Genomic DNA, 17,504 nt, shown 5'->3' on the forward strand with positions numbered 1-17,504 from the left:
TTGTGAGACACCATGAACGTGCTAGAAACAGAATCGATATCTTCTGCAAGAGCAGCCAGTGCTCTGAGCTACTGAGCTATCTCTCCAGCCACTTCGAAATACTTCTTTACTGAGGAGAGCTTCTTTACTGAAGAGAGAGAGAGAGAGAGAGAGAGAGAGAGAGAGAGAGAGAGAGAGAGAGAAACATGGAAATGAGTCTGGACATGGTGATTCATACTATTATTCCAGCATTCATGAAGCTGAGGCAGGAGGATGGTGAGTTGAGTTCAGTCTAGATTACATAGCAAAACTCTGTCAACATAAATATTTGTCAGAAATAAAAGCATCCATGAAGTGTATAGTTACCTTAATATAACAAAAAGTATACCTTAGAAGGAGTTGTGTTTTTTAAGAAAGAAGATTTTAGCTGGGCATGGTGGCACACGCCTTTAATCCTAGCACTTGAGAGGCAGAGGCAGGCAAATTTCTGAGTTCGAGGCCAGCATGGTCTAGAAAGTGAGTGCCAGGACAGCCAGGGCTATACAGAGAAACCCTGTCTCAAAAAACCAAAAAAAAAAAAAAAAAAAAAAAAAAAAAGACTTTAAGTATCAATTAGAATTAGACTTTTTCCTCACTTTATTTACTCATGAAATTGGCTGAAAAGTAATAGAAATGGAAAAACAAAAACAAAAAACAAGTTGCGGAGGCTTCTGAAATACTAACTAGACCAGGAGTGAGATGATCTTGGGCAGAGGGCAGAAGAACATGGTATCCAAGAGATTCTGAGGCCTTGTCTATAAAGTCTGAGCGCCACTGGTCTTTCTTTTTAAAGTTCTCTTTCAACCTTATAGTGAGGAAATTCATCTTTCTTAAAACTTGTCTGTATTTATTTATCCATTAGCATAACTTTAGAGTATATGGATTCAACCTGACTTTATTATTATTTAGCATATTCTTTAATGTAGAGATGGTAGATTTTTTTTTTTTTATTTAGGAAATCGGCTAGCTTTTCGTTAATTTATTTACATTTTCTTTTTTTTTTATTTGCATGAGGTGGCTAGTTAACTTTATACAGTATAGATATTTTAATGCTCTTCTTGCTCTAATGTAATGGGTTCATTAAAAATGTGTACAATCTAGAGTAAAAACAACCAAAGGCCTAGGAGAAAGCAAGAAAAGAGGCACTGAGAATGCTGATTTTTTTTTTTCTATAAACATTATGTGGGAAAAAGGAAGGGATGCTGATAGTTAACACACAAGTTGTTTCTGGTGTCTCAGGGGCAGTCAGCTGGCACTCAAATGTTCTCTTCCAGTGCTGGTTAACCGGCACCTCCTTGGCTGGACTCCTCAACATCCTTGTGTTTAGGGAGAAAGAAGTCTGATTGGTGTCATGGATGATTAACCGCTAATTTAGCTCCCAAGTGTGAATGAAAAAGGGTACTAAGATCTCAGAGGTGATGTGAGATACAGGAGGGGTCACGCTGTTTTAATTTAGTGCACGGTTGAACTCAAAAATTTGGATCAGATAGAAAGAAATGTTTCTCCCTCCTTTTCGACCCCCACCCCCACCCCCATTTCTTTCCTCTGTTTGCAAAGCTCTCAGTGCCCTTGCCCTTAAGAACAGCGAAGAGTCATTTGACACGTCTGAAAGCTGGAGGCGAGTTTTACTTTTCAGGTCATCCAATTTAGGAGATCCAATTTCTGCGGAGGGGAGAAAAAAACTGGGTGGGGGAGGGAAACAGCAGACTCCTGGTCTTCCGATCTGTCTACCTTCAATACACAACCTGACATGCAGATCCAGCCAAGTCAGGGCTTTTACTTGAACCTCCACTACCAGCCCCAGCAGCAGCAGCACAACCTTGTCACTCATTCCAGAGAAACACGCCCCATTCCTCTTGACCAATAATGGCTCCACTGCCTGCATAGTAATGAGCTCGAGACCTCCCCTGACCAATAGCGCTCCCGGAGCGGGGTTAGTTTTGCATGTACCTAAATGATTTGCATAACCCGGCGGCCAGGGGCTCCCGAGGCGAGCGTGCAACCCTAGAAGGGAAAAGGACGCGCGGAGCGGGAGCCGCCTCGGGGAGAGCGCGGACAACCAGGGTGTTTGTGAGAGCTGGGGCGGGGGTTGGGACGCCTGGCCGGCATGGCTGGAGGCTGCGCTCCGCAACCTTGAGGAGCTGTGCGGCTGGAGGAGGCCCGGGACAGGAGGCGGCGGCGATGGCAGCGCGCGGCCCGGGCAGCCGCTCTGGGCCGGGTCGGCTGGCCTGAGCCGCGGGGCTGCCGGTGCGCGTCCATGGAGCAGCGGGAAGGGAGAAACTGCGGAGCGCCGCGTCCTAACGCTCCGGCGGCAGACTGCTGAAGGAAGCGAGCGCACGCGGACCGCCGAGGGACGGCGCCCGGGCCCCGAGCCCCGCAGGCCGGCTGCCCCTGGTGCGGCGCGGTGCGGCGGAGGGCAGCGGAGGCGAGTCGAGCGAGAGGAGCCGCGGGAGAGGCGGGCGCGGGCGGCGGCCGCAGCAATGCCGGGCCCGCTGCGGCTGCTCTGCTTCTTCGCCCTGGGGCTGCTCGGCTCGGCCGGGCCCAGCGGCGCGGCGCCACCTCTCTGCGCTGCGCCCTGCAGCTGCGACGGCGACCGTCGGGTGGACTGCTCCGGGAAGGGGTTGACGGCGGTACCGGAGGGGCTCAGCGCCTTCACCCAAGCACTGTGAGTGCGGGCGACCGGGCTGCGGGTTGAGGGACCCGCGGGCGCTGCGGGGCGGAGCCAGGGCTCGACCCCAGCCCCCAACCCCAGCGCCCTGGGGGTGCACGAATCACCTGTGTGTGTGTGTGTGTGTGTGTGTGTGTTGGAGGGTCAGGGGGATTGGCCCCCTTTCCCGTATGCTGGCCTCTCCAGACTTAGCCACTTTGAATCTGAACCTCTAGGAGCTTTTTCTTTTTGCAGCTTTTTTTTGGGGGGGGGGGTGCAATTACTACCTCCTACCCCCCACCCCCCACCTCAAATCGCAAGTGCATTTAGGGCCAGGAGGGAGGATGCTGGAAACGCTTGCCCTTGGCAGCCTTTCACGTGACCTCTTCCCCCATGCGGCCCCCTGTTCGGCTGGCAAAACTTTGGCCACGGATGAGGGCGCCTAGAACTTGGCCTGCGTTTGCCGACCAGGCACGTTCCATGGGGAAGCACCTGAATACCCCCAGGGTTCCCGCAGGCGGAGTGAAGAAACACCTGTACCTAAGAAGGGGAATCGCTTTCCAGTTTGGCCCCGTCCTGCCTGTGCAGTGTGACACCTTAGCTCAGATCCACTCGGGACTCATTACCACGAGCAGAGCCCAGGGAGGAGGAGAAGGATTCGGCCTACCCTGGGCGGGGATCCTTAGTGAATAAGGCATTTAAAAGAAGGAATGCTGACCTGAGGTAGAGAATGTTGGGAGAGAAAGTTCTAGAGCATGTGATCAGTGCAGTCTGTAAGGTGGGCAACCGTTTTCCGCCTGTACCTTCAGCAGAGCCTTTCGTGTGAGCTGCCTGTGGTCAGGAAGAGTAGCATAGATGGTTCTGACCCTCCCCACCTCCTTCCCCAGAGACCCAGAGAGCCTTTAGCATCTCAGGGAAGAGGGGGAATCTGAAATAGGTGTTGGAGGTGATGTTGGCAAATGCCACCCGTAGAAAAAGAATGGGGTAATTGAGCGGAGGGCAGCTTGTATGGCCCTTTCAGCCTTCTCGTGTTGTGTGGCCTATTGCATGATTAAATCAGGAGCAGTCAAAGACCTGCTAGAGAGGAAGGGGCCCCGAGAGGCCCTCTGGCAAAGGAAACTTCCTTTTTACCTTCAAGCTATCAAAAGAGACCTCTTAGGCGTAGCTTTAAAGGAATAACAGATCGTGTGAAGGGAAAACTCCCTTTTAGGCAAGCTGGGGCATCACTGTATTTCCAGGTGGGTGGTGCCGAGGCATTCGGCTGGCCCTCTCAGGTTGGGGATGTGGAGAACTGAGACCCTTGGCTTTGCACCCTAGTCTCAGATTTTGGCCCAGTCTTAGGTGTTGTTGATGCCTGGAAAGACCCTTTCTTTCGAAATGATATTTGACTTTTCACCAAACCATGTGAAGCGATTTGCTCATAGAGGTCTATTAAATCTGAGCAGGGCTGGCAGGTGAGGAGCTAGGGTTTTCCTGTTTCTTGAAACTCTTTGGAAATAGAGAATTCAGGCAGAAAGAGAACTGACTTTACCAGAACCACATAGAATTATGGTTATTATTATTATTTTTAAGAGTATTAGAGTTTGAGGAGTGTGCTAACCAAGGTCTTTTCAGATGAGTTATATTATTAGTTAAAAAGTTAGGATTTCACTGTTTAGTTTATTTGTAAAGATTTGTAAAGACTAACGAATAGTCTTGCCCCATAAGGCAAAGGGCCTGTTTGATGCGGTACCTAATGTCACGTTTTTATGGGAACAAGCTTCTCTAAGAAAGAGAGCATCACACAACCTGTAGATCTCACTGGAGACCATGAAACACCCTATCTTCAAGGTCCAGCCTTAGGGGAGTTACTACCCATAGCTTGTGGAATGGGTAGATAACATTTTCCTGGACTTTGGTGGTGGTCAAATGTGAGCCGATCTCTTTGTGATCAATAGGCAGAGTGAGGTCACATTCTGAGACCTCATTTTCCCCGGATACCCTGATCTCCCCTTCAGAAGGATGTTTTATATATGACCACTCTATCTTTAAGGGGTTTCAAGGACCGTATGTTTTCCTGTAACATGAGGGAACCAGTGGCTCTCTATAGAGCTTTGTCTGAGGAGGGGCAAGGGCTCAGGCCTGCACTATTTGCTGTCACAGTGGAACTTAGAATCCCCAAGGGATTTATTCCATTCTGAGGAACCATTGCAGCGTTCGTGAGCCACGGTTTACTCGGAGATCGAGTCCACAAGTCTCTAGGCCCTTGGTTATGTCCTAATTTCTGCATTTCACCATTGGTGAGATTACAGAAGCAAAAACAGAAGCTTTAAGATGAGACCATAGTGTTCAGAGTTCTTTCTCATTGCTCAATGATTCGTCCAGTGATGGGACTTTCTCCAGCCACTGAGATGTGTGCATAGTTCACCTTGGAGACCATAGGGTCAACAGAGAACAGGGATTTTATTTGACTCAGAGCATAGAGCCTGGTACAATGGGGAAACTTACAACTTCTGGGGTGAATAAGCTCATAGGAGCACACTAATACATACTCTCACAAGACTACTCTAAAGAGCTTCCGATCTAGACACCAAGCCCAGGGGGGTTGCTAAACTTGGCATCTTCCCATTTAGCCTTTTGTCCAGAATTGAGAAGGCCCAGAGAGAACACTCCTGCTGTTCCTACCTTAGGCTGGTTTAAACTTGTTCAGCCAAACTCTCTATTTCCTGCTGATTGCTACCTTATCAGACTTGGGGGGACAGAAGCAGATGTAATCCCCAGTATCTTTCACGAGGCTTCTGTAGTCATAGCACTATGAGTGATTGTGTTTTGGAATAACTATTTTGAATTCTGTGCCACAATGTATATGGGTCTATCCTATTTAAGTAATCTTATTCATATTAAATTTTCATTTTATGTTGTAAAAAGGATTCAAGGTTATCCCTATGTTAGTGGTGATAAAGAAATTAACCTCACCCATTTCAAGCTTGGCAAGGAGAAAGATAAAGTGACAGTGTTGTATAGGGAGCTTGTAGTGTGTGTTTTCTGGTTCCTGGGTTTCTGCAATGAAATTTGACAGCTATAGATTTGGGACACAAATTTCCATTTCCATAAAGCATACATTTAAGATGATAAAGTCTGTTTTGTTGGCGTCGTGGGAGAGAGGTAGATCGGAGCCTTTGATCACCCTTACTCACACTCAGCACTGAGTAATTGTGTGGCCTTGGGCAAGTCATTCCACATGGAGTGTGTGACGCTTTCCTTATCTGGAAGAATAAAGTAATTGCCTTCCCCGTTTTTATCCCCAAGCTGTGTCTTCCATCTCAAAGTTGGGTGATTTTACAGATCTTCCTGGACTTGAGGATGGAGAAGTGACAGTCATGCTAGAAAGACCGCTGAGAGGCTCCTGGGAGCTGCAGGACAGTCTTCCAGTTGACGCTGCTTAAGCCTTTTTATTACCACTCGCCTGGAGGAGTTCTTGTCTGTGTTTAGAAGAGTGTGTGAGGAAATTTTCCATGGAGACTTGTTGCAGAATTCCTGAGTAGCAAGGGCACTTTGCTAGGGTAGAATAGCCCTGATTGTTTCCTGTGTGTGTGGCTTAACACTTGGAAAAGAAAATCACTGTTTCACTAATTTGGATACAGTACAAAAAGTTACTCAATGTCCTCCCTTCCACATAATTAGTCATAACTCAAACCTTCACTGTGGATATTGTGTACCTGAGCAGATTATCAAGTCTCTCTTATGGAACTGATGGTTACCTGCAGGGCTTTGAAGTACTATTTAAAGAAACAGTTGCCTTTTCCTCTCCTTTTATCATCTTGGCTTCTTCTCCAGCATGTGCTTTCCCCCAGACCCCACCACACACTTTCTTTTACAGATATCAGTTGAAAGTATTTTCTTTTTCTAACTTCCAGTATGTACTGTGTCTTCCATCATAGGTCAGGTCAGTAATCAGTGTCTGATGTTAATACCTTATAGTAAAATGGATATCTTTTATTCCCTAATTCTAGGCAAATTTTGTTATCATACTATGTCCATCTAGAAATGTTAGCTTTATACAGCTGTGTACTTTCAAGCAAGGTTAATATATGGACGTCTTTCAGTTTGGATCCTTTATTTTTCAAACTAGTGAACGACTGTTCTCTAACTGCCCAAAAAGAAAACATTCTATGGGAAATGTGGGGAGCTAGGTTCCAGATCTCAATAATTCACTGGCACAGCCTTGAGTGAGTCAAATGCCCAGTCCTTCTAGGCCCTAATTTCTACAGTCTGGAAAACAGCCATGTCAACAACTCTTTTTTTTTTTTTTTTTGGTTTTTCAAGACAGGATCTCTCTGTGTAGCCCTGGTTGTCCTGGAACTCACTCTGTAGACCAGGCTGGCCTCAAACTCAGAAATCCGCCTGCCTCCTGCCTCTGCCTCTGCCTCTGCCTCTGCCTCTGCCTCTGCCTCTGCCTCTGCCTCTGCCTCTGCCTCTGCCTCTGCCTCTGCCTCTGCCTCTGCCTCTGCCTCTGCGCTGAGATTGTCAACAACTCTTACTGACAAGAGTTTTGTTTTGTTTTTGTTGTTGTTGTTGTTTTTTTGTTTGTTTTTTTCTATTTAATCTAAGTAATTTTCAGTGAATTGGGGCTTCATGGTCTTGTATCTGCTAGGCAAGCACTCTACTACAGAGCTGTATGCGTTAGCTTTGAATTTTAATTGTTTATACATTTCTTGAGTCAATTCTGTAAAGAGATGTGATGGGGACTCTCATTAACGCAATAGCTCCTACAGTTATCCAGTTCCACTGGGGTTCTTCTATGGAATAGAGCATCAATATCTCCCCAGGCAGTGATGTCTTAGATGTTGCCTGGACAGTGCTGAGAATTTATACCAGGGATTTACTCTGCCCTCCTTAAGACTTGCTGTAACCAGTAATAGTTGACGATTTCCAGTTTAGCTGAATACTGTGCCAGTTTTGGTGTCACAAGTATTTACTGTCCAAGTACTTGGCTCCTAGCATTAGAATTGTAAGGTAACATTTGACAGCTTAATCTCTCAGGAAAGATCAAAGATCTGTCTTAGTAGGTGGATCCGGACAAGTTTAGGCATTTTCTCGGCCTCTGCCTTTGTCAATCTGTCTCTCATATTTGTATTTTAGTCATCTTTATAATGGTAGAAAGCACTGACAGCCTGCCAGTTGGGATTTTTTTTTCTGGTCTCCGTGATTGTGCTTATTGTATTCCTCTCTCTCTCTCTCTCTCTGTGTGTGTGTGTGTGTGTGTGTTTAGTAATGGGTATTAGAGTAGATGGTTGCTTCTGCCTCTACTTCAGATTTCTTTGAATCCTTGTAGAACATAAAGTCTAAGAATCATTTGGTGAATCATAGAATCTGAGACCAACTCACTTTTGTCTCCATCAACACATGTATATATATTATGCAGGTGTTATACTTGGGAACAAATTTATGTTAACAAAAATACTTCATTGCATTGTTGATATAATATTTTAAAAGTTAAATCCCACTAAATAATGCCTTCAACTTTGAAAAATGACAGTAAGCCAACATATGTCTTCATGATATGACATCATTGCTCTTTCCATTTGTAAAAGTAGATATTAAAGAATTAAGTTTATAAATATATTATCCAAGTTGCTTTTTAAAGTTCATAGATGGCCCATTTTGGGCAGTGTCGGAGATTGTTTTCAATGCATAGAAAAAGGTTTTGTTTTGTTTTTGTATTTCTGTTCAGTGAATTATGGTTTTTGTAAAACCTTGACTGAAGGTGATAAAATGCTCCAATCTTAAATACTGGCAGTGAAGAAGAAAACTCTAGGGCATGTACCCAATCACCACTCTTACACAATGGCTAACTTGTCTGCCTTCTTGGCATTTCTTTTGTGTCTTTAAGCACTTGATGGTCAGACTACATGCCAGATATCAGCCTATTGTTTGAAAGTGAGCAGGTTTTAAAAATGAGTTAAAAACTGGTCAGAGAGAGCGAGCGAGCGAGTGAGTGAGAGAGAGAATGCAAATGAGCATGATTTTATAGTTCATAGATATTTAATAGTGTTTCAACCTTTTAAAGACTGTAGCGAGATAGTTTCAAATACCCTTTTAAAATAGTATTGTGAGCTTGTATGCAGCATGCCCTGTGTTCCTTAAGAGTCAAAGGTTACTAAGATTTGAATGTGGCTTTTTTTATTGTAAGATTCTTTTTTTTTTTTTTTTAAAGATTTATTTATTTATTATATGTAAGTACATTGTAGCTGTCTTCAGACACTCCAGAAGAGGGAATCAGATCTCGTTACAGATGGTTGTGAGCCACCATGTGGTTGCTGGGATTTGAACTCTGGACCTTCGGAAGAGCAGTCGGGTGCTCTTACCCACTGAGCCATCTCACCAGCCCTTATTGTAAGATTCTTAAATGTTCTGAGTTATTGTATGCCATTGCTAATGTCTAATGTTTAGGTTGCTACGATTAGTTTGTGAAACATCTTTTTGTATTATGATATTTTTAATTTGTCAAAAATGCACAATAACCAGGTCCCCCCCCCCCCAAACCAATCACATTTGGCATTAAGTCCTTTATTTATTTACTTATTTACTTATTTATTTTTCAGATATTGTTTTTTTCCTCCCTCTTTTAGGTGCAAGTAGTTAAGAGTTTGTTTGTTTGTTTGTTTGTTTTTATTTTCCATTCTATGCCCAAGAAATAAATGTTTGAATATTTTAAGTATTTGTGTATATGCATTTCTTGGCTTTTTTTTATATTGAAAGCTCTTATGGGCAAACAAAACACTGAATTATGGCTCTGTGTTAGAATATTGTTCCATAGACTAGGACGCTATCTCCTACGGGAATGTAAACCATAGATATTTTATGAGGCAGCTGTGTGTACAGTTAGAGTCTGAGCTAGTGTTTGTCAGCTAGTAATGGGGCATGAGGAGAGGCAAATTTAATGTATTAAGAAGATATATTAGTGACTCTTCATCCTTAATATGTGATGTGTGTATATTTACATATTCTGAATCAAGATACACAAAAGGCTGTATGATTGCTTTGTTTGTTTTTTGAGACAAAGTTAAGACCTTGTAGTGTAGCTCAAATTGGCCTTGACTTGTGATCTTCTTGCTTCGAGCCTCCTGAATGATTTATCTATTTTTTTACATTATAAAAATGTAGTATATATTTTTTGTTTTATTTTAGTTTTTAATAGTGACTTTTGAAAGAATGAAATCTCACTCTACAAATGAAATACTACAAAGAGTTTTTGATACACTGTTTGAATCGTAATATAGAATCCTTAGAAGAAAATGTGAGTTATACACCCCTCCTGTTTTCTTGTTATTCCTTTTTCAGAGAAGAGCCAGAAATTTGGCAAGCACATGGCTTCTTCACCGTGGCGGGCTTCTAGGCGTGGCTAAGGGATGAATGTAGAGTTCAAGTCTACCCTTCCCACTGCTCCTGCACATCAGGTGTCCTGAGATGATGCTCAGCATGAACCACAGAATTCTGTAGTGCAAGTGATGACACCCAGCCTTCCTTCAAAGAACTTTTCAGGAGGAGGGAGAGGGATGTCTACATCCTTGCTCTCTTGAGGGGTTTGGTTCTAAAGGTACAGAGTGGGAGGGGCCTCTCCGGTTGGCAGTCTCCTCCCTGGAGCTCGAAGGACTGGGCTGTGACTTGGGTTAACTTCTGGGTTTTTCCTGCTTCCCCTAGGGATATTCTTTCTGTGCAGAAGACTTTGAAGAAAGTCTATACCTCATGAAGGGCTTGGCCCACCACAGACTTTAGGAGTGTGGACGCGCATGGTTACACGTAGATTCTAGACTGTGTGTCTGCAGACTCTCTGAGAGGTTCTACCTTGCGGAGAATTCTCCACAGAATGAGAACAGCGTCTCTGGTAGGATGCACGTACCTCAGCGAGCGAGCCTGCTCTACTGTGTCTGTCAGCTTCTGTTCAGTGGCTAAGGCGAGAGAGGAACCAAGCAGTGCCAGCTCTGGCTGCGGGGCTAGTGTCCTGTGCTCCTCAGCAGCTGGTTTTACTTGCCCACTGTGTGCAGTGTTTGCATTATCTAAATGTCATAACTGTCCTTTGGATCTTAATAGAGCCTCACTTGCTCACAGACAATACCATGAGGGCAATGTTCACAGGGAGGAAATATTACATGAATCCAGTATATTTGTATGTTGGTACCCCTGGTTTTAATAAAGTACATTTGGGGTTTACTGACATTTAGCAGCCTGTCATAAACCCAGTTTTCATCCCTTTTGTGATCATTACTTCTGCTCACCTACTTTGATTAATTTTTTTTTCCCTGAGACAGGGTTTCTCTATATAGCCCTGGTTGTCCTGGAACTCACTCTGTAGACCAGGCTGGCCTCGAACTCAGAAATCCGTCTGCCTCTGCCTCTGCCTCCCGAGTGCTGGGATTAAAGGTGTGCGCCACCATGCCCGGCTCTTGGGTTGTTTGTTTGTTTGTTTTTGTTTTGATTAATTTTGTTTTAACTTTAATTTTTTCTCTGTATGATGTGTATGTGTGTGTTTGTGATATTTGTATGTACATATATGAAGTTACACATAGCATGGCATGTACGTGATGGTAGAAAACAACTGCAGCTGTCCAACCTGCCTTCTACCTTGTTTAAGTCAGAATCTCTTGTTTTATTTTGTTTTGTTTTGTTTTGTTTTGTTTTGTTTTTTGCTCTGTATACCAGGCTACCTGGCCTGTGAGCATCTCAGGCGCTCCCCTGTCTCTCTGCCTCGCTTCTCCTGTTACAGACTAAGCATTTACCTGTTAACCTGTCTCCTCCATTCCCACCCTTTGCTTTTCCTTCTCCCTTTTCTTTTTGAGACAGGCTCTTATGTTGCCCTCATTAACTAGCCTTGGCTGCCTGGAAATCACTGTGTACACCAGGCTGACCTTGGCCTCACACAGGTCTGTTTGCCTGTTTCTCAAGTGTTTGGAATAAAGGTGTGTGCCATCATATCTGAATCCAATATTTCCTTTAAAAAAAAAGGCTCCTTGTTGGTTTTCAGCTCTCCAAGGTCATTTTGAGTCCATGGCTGTATCATCTGTCTCTTTATGTCCCTGCTGATTTCCAGTCTTCTTTGATAGGCGTGCCTTCGTGAACAGACTTCTGAAAATGCTTTTTGCTTTTTTTTTTTTTTTTTTTTGAGACAGGGTTTCTCTGTATAGCCCTGGCTGTCCTGGAACTCACTTTGTAGACCAGGCTGGCCTCGAACTCAAATCTGCCTGCCTCTGCCTCCCAAGTGCTGGGATTAAAGGTGTGCGCCACCACCGCCGCCAGCTATTTTAATGTTTTGAGTTGCATAAGGAATCCAGAGGTCAAGCAAGTCAGTTAATCACTCTGGGCTTCAGGCTCCCCATCTGGAAAAATCGAGGTTGCTCTACTGTCAAGGTTCACTTAAGACTGCTTCAGCATGGCCTGGATGACACAGCTGAGGGCCATGTGTATCTCCAGTGTATGTGTGTCATTAGCTTGTGATTTTAAATTCACGATTTCCCATCCTTCGGATCTTTGAGTGTGTATCAGATTGAAAGTTGGATCTGGATTTCATAGGTGAGCCAATGGGCAGATGGAAAAGTCTGTTTAACTCCCATATGTTTCTAAGAGTATCCCAGTGGAAAAACTTCAGTGCCTGTATTCTTATAATGATGCTGTTGTCTTACAGGTAGGGCTTCTCACTTGCTAACAGGAAGGTCCTTGGTGGTAGGGAGTTGTGTTTCTTTGGAAGGATCCCAGATGAAATCACATTTTTTTTAACCTGTTAACTTTGATCTCTGGGACTTGGAGCTGCTTTCCTGAGACAGCTGGTCAAGTAGCAGGGTGCTGTCTCACTAGGGGAACAAAGTAGCTACAAACAGCATGCCACCTGGCTCAATACTGCCAGGCTTGCAGCACCAAGGATTTTCACTGAACAAACTCAATTCTTTGAGAATTCTCTTAACTGTAGTTTCTCAGATTCACTGGAGCACTTCTTGCTAGATATTGCTAAAACTAACTCAGAGTGAAAAATTTAGCTACATTCTTTTTCCTTTATATCACTTTGTTTCTTGAATCATTCAGATTGCTAGTTTTCCTTATATGTATTTTGAAAAGATATTTTTACTGGTTATTGAAAAAAATATATACACATGAGTATACAGTATACAAATATTATTTACTAGAATGTTCATGCTTTGTGGTAAAGATACAGTTACTCTCTTTAGTAATTTTAGAACTAAAATTCTTTCTAAAGAAATATCATGTCTAAACTGTCCTATAGCTTTCTTACTCCTTTGGTGCTGGGCTTTAAACTAAGAGCTATGGATGTGCTTAGCACATGCTGGGCTGCTCAGCTGTGTTTTTTTTTTTCCCCCTGGCATTCTTGTTTGCTTTTTATTTTATTTTCTCAGAAAATTTAAAAACTTTTGGAGTTTTGATTAAGCCCTGCTTTTTAGTGACTTAGAAACCAGAAGAGCAGCTAACAGGGGCTGTAGTGCTTACGATCTGTTTAGATTGCCTGAGTGCTTAGAGAACACTTTGCATATTCTACACAGGGTCACTCTTTTAAAAAAAATTTTTTTGAGATATTGCCATCTTAACATTTGCCTGTTTACACATGAATAGCCTGATCCAATCCCTCAGCAGGGAGACTACCTTGGTCTGGCTTTCTATAGCCTTGTCACCGACAAAGAAAACATATGGAATATTTCATTCTTGCCCTTTACAAACAGTCTGGGCCTGTGAGGGCACGCAGGAGAACACTTCCTTCTTCATGGTAGGTTGGAGTATTTGTGCCCTAGTGATAGGCTGGGCTACAGGGAAGCAAGCCGCGCTTCCAAAGCCTGGGTACCTTTTGTGTAAAGTAAATTCCACATTTTGGTCAAGTCAGTTTCTAATAGCACCTTGAATGTAGGTGCATTGACTGCTTGATGGATGCAGGCTTAATCATATATTCACTAAAGGGAGTGCAAATGCATACATGCATGGATACACATAGACTCACAGACAGACAGACAGACAGACAGACAGACACACACACACACACACACACACACACACACACACACACACACACCAGCAACACCATGTGGGCCCTACTGTCCTTCCAGATTTGATATCCGCTGGGTAAAGGGAACGCAGATGCTCACTTCCCCGTAGAACATGCCTGGAGGGCTATCTGCCTGTGTGTTTATCTCCTTGTCAGTTCTGAGAAGGGGACTAGTTTATCTTCCCCATGCTAGCCAAGCACTGCTGCATTGGCCATTAAGGCTTCTCTTCCTCACAGTACCAGCCTTCTGCTAGCATTAAGGACTTTGCTTTGTGCTGTCTGGATTTACAGTGCAGAGGGGTTGTTGGCTGGCTTAACAGGAGATAAGCAAGACTATGGAAAGAAAGGGTAGGCTAAGTTCTGTCTTTACTGGGCCTTTTTCCGTGTTGCTCTTTACCACCCTGCTTGAGATGAGACCCAGTAAAAGAATTACAAACAAATAAGTAGAAAAGAAAGTCCACCAGTGAGATGATTCATAGCTTTGGTGAAGGAAATAATGATGCCCATATCTTCAGGTCTTTTCTAGTCCCTAAGTTATCCCAGCTTGAATTTCTAGTTTCATTGTTTCTCATACTTGTGCACTGGCTTTGACAAATGGCCATGATTTACCTAAGGGATGTGATCTTCTGTTGGTGGTTTAATCCCACATAAAACCAAATATTTAAATTTATATATACATCTTATCTAAAAGTTTTTTTTTTCTGGTGGCTTTTAGTGTCATAACTGAGCATAAAATGCATAACAAATTAGCTTATAGAAATTAATATCTTTCACTTTTTTTTTTTGGAGACAGGCTTTCTTTGTGTAATAGAGCCCTGGCTGGCCTGAACTGTCTTTGTAGACCTGGTTGGCCTCAAACTCATCTGCTTTTGCCTCCTGAGTACTGGAGTTAAATTGTGCTTCACCTAGCCTGCCTGGCCTTCTTTTCTTTTCTTTCTTTCTTTTTTTTAACTTATTTATTTATTATATGTAAGTACACTGTAGCTGTCTTCAGACACTCCAGAAGAGGGTATCGGATGGTATCAGATTTCGTTACAGATGGTTGTGAGCCACCATGTGGTTGCTGGGATTTGAACTCAGGACCTTTGGGAGAGCAGTCAGAGCTCTTAACTGCTGAGCCATCTCACCAGCCCCGTGGCCTTCTTTTCTTACATGAGAGTCATCCCTTTTGTAGTTCTTAACCCAAGGCCCTGTGCATACTCAGCAAGTGCTCTACTCCTGAGCCCCAGTGCCTAAACTGGATATATGTGCACTCCCTGCCTGATACCCAGGGAGGCCAGAAGAGGGTGTTGGACCCTCTGGAACTGTAGTTACAGACGGTCGTGAGTCACCATGTGGGTGCTAGGAACTGAACCCAAGACTTCTGCAAGAGCAGCTAGTTCTCTGAACCGCTGAGCATTTCTCCAGCCTCGGACAACTAGATTTTTAAAAAACCTTTTATTTTCTGTGCTTTACAAATGAGTCCTCGATTTCTCTTTCTAGTTGTGTAACTATGAATTAATAATGAAGAAAAAAAACTTAACCCCGTATGAAATTGACGGTGTACTTAGGACACAGGTTTTTGAGAGAGTCTTGATATAGGGCTCTGATTGGCCTGGAACTCATGTAACGCAGACTGACCTTCAATTTGTACAAATCCTCCAATCTCAGTGTCCTGAGACCACAGGCCTGACACTCCCCCTGCAGGCTGCCAACAGGACATAGGCCTTGAGTCTTGGGATAAGTGTCCATTAATAAGAGCATATAAGTTTCAATCTGAATGCTTTAAAACTGTGGCAAGGTTTGTTTTTGCAGACCATTTGCATCCTAGTTAATTTAGTACCCAACAAGCTAAACTTGTTAAAAACTGAATTTGTTTAGAAGTTTGTACTTTTAAAAGAAAATTATGTAGCATCCTTTTGATTCATGACAACTGCTCTGATACCCTGAAGACAGGTGCAGAAGTGACCATTATAAAACATTTTACCAACAGTGAACTCTTTGGATTGTTTGGGTATCTGTGTTTGAAAAGTATGAGTTTTGAAAAAAAAAATGGAGTTTTGGTGAGGAATTGCTGGATCTGCCTTCTGCATTAGGCATGTTTTATGTGCTGACTATAATTTCTAAAATAGGCATTTAGGTCCCATCTAAAGGGTTCGTATTTTATGGCTTAGCAAAGTGAGATTTGTAAGGATTAGGTAATTTGCTCAAACATCCATACTTAGTGAGTGTTGGTTTGGATGCTCGGGCGCTCTGTACTCATTTGCTCCTCTGTGCTGTTTGCTTGGGTGTTTGATAGTTTATCATAAGAGTAAAGAGTGGGGGAAAATGTCAGGGCTGGTGAGATGGCTCGGTGGTAAGGGCACATGCCATCAGACCTTACATACAGCCCGAGTTCCATCTGTGGAACCCACACGTAGGAGGGAGAGAAATAACTCCTTCTTGCAAGTTGTCCCTGGATGTCACATGGGAGCCATGGCACAGGGCATGCACAGGTACACAAGCACACACCCATGGCACAGGGCATGCACAGGTACACAAGCACACACACAAAAGAAGTGTTAAAAAAAAGCGCAAAGTTTTAGGTTATTAGAGGAAAAGAAAGCATTCTCTAAAGCCCCTAAAACACCCCTACACATCTGTATTTGTGGGAGACTGACTGGATTAGGGCACCTAGTGTTAACATCTTTGCACTCATGTGTATGATGCAGGCTTTTATTTGTAGCAGATTTTTTTTTGTTTTGTTTTGAGAAGTATCAGCCTCTCTCATTTTCACTCCCTCTCACTCTAACTCCTGCTTTTTATTTATCTGCATTCAAAAGACTTGACCTCAGAGGGAAGACGTGGGAGGGGTGGGGGACTGAGCAAGATCAAGGTACAGTAAGGTACAGTGTATGTGTGTATGAAAATATCATAATGAGGTCTGTTCTTTTGTACAGCAGATATCTGCTAGTAAATGTTTAAAGGAAACAAAACCTGAGGGAATGCAGAAGTCTGATGTTGAGCACCAGCAGAGAGCCCCAGTCACTGGATAGTGAGTGGGCATTTTGACTGACTTCCTCTCTTACCGTGTATATGTGGTATAAGAGGGTCGCGGCTGCTGCAGACTCACTCTTCTGTTTCTCAAGGAGCAGGTCTCTCAGTGTGCTGCTTTAAAGCGAAGCCTTGAGGGAGACGAAAACCGGAGTGTGCGGTGGGGCGCTTTCCTATAGCTGCCCCTTTTCACTCACTGGAATTTCCTGTCTCTCCTGGGGAAGATGTTTTTATAGGGAAGTCAGCATAAAAGCGAATCACCCATGAGCCTTCCCCCCGCCCCCCGGGGGCATTTCATTTACTCAGCTTGGGATTAATTTAGTTGGTACTCTTTAGTTGACTTGAGCACTGTGTTTGTTGATAGTGTGAGCTGATGTTTATTAAGCTGTTAATATTTTACAGACTTCATGAGTTCCGGTTGGATCTATGCACACTTTCTCCTTTAGCAGCAGGGCTATTCATGGTAGGGTCTGTGGTCATGATTTCAGAGTTTTGGTGATTGCCAGCGCCATCCTGGAGAGCCATTTGCTTGCTGATTCTAAAGGTGCTTTTTTTTCCCCCCTTTTCTTTCTCTCTCCTGGAAGTGTTAACTTTTGTTTGTTTGTTTGTTTTTGTTTCACTTACATTACATTGGCCTGAAGAGGTCTGCAGTCTCTCTGGCTTTTCAGAGAAATCCTTGCCATCTTCCTGCTGTTAACTTGCTCGTTACGAATGTCACCGCGTGTTTCCCATGTGGTGTCCGTGGCTCTCCTAATGACACTCACTCTCTGATAGATGTTCTCTTGACCATTTATAAAACCCAGA

General features: G+C 43.7%; 1 protein-coding gene across 1 annotated transcript in view; it reads left to right on the forward strand.

Moving 5' to 3' along the window:
• Positions 1-2,024: 2,024 nt before the first annotated feature.
• Positions 2,025-17,504, forward strand: part of Lgr4 (leucine-rich repeat-containing G protein-coupled receptor 4) — a 96,611-nt gene continuing 81,131 nt past the window's right edge. Inside the window, exon 1 of the mRNA NM_172671.2 lies at positions 2,025-2,683. Coding sequence (NP_766259.2) covers positions 2,499-2,683 — 185 coding nt within the window. The 5' untranslated portion in view covers positions 2,025-2,498. The remainder of the gene's footprint in view (positions 2,684-17,504) is intronic.

Source organism: Mus musculus, chromosome 2 (genome assembly GCF_000001635.26).
Source record: "Mus musculus strain C57BL/6J chromosome 2, GRCm38.p6 C57BL/6J".
Classification (NCBI taxonomy): domain Eukaryota; kingdom Metazoa; phylum Chordata; class Mammalia; order Rodentia; family Muridae; genus Mus; species Mus musculus.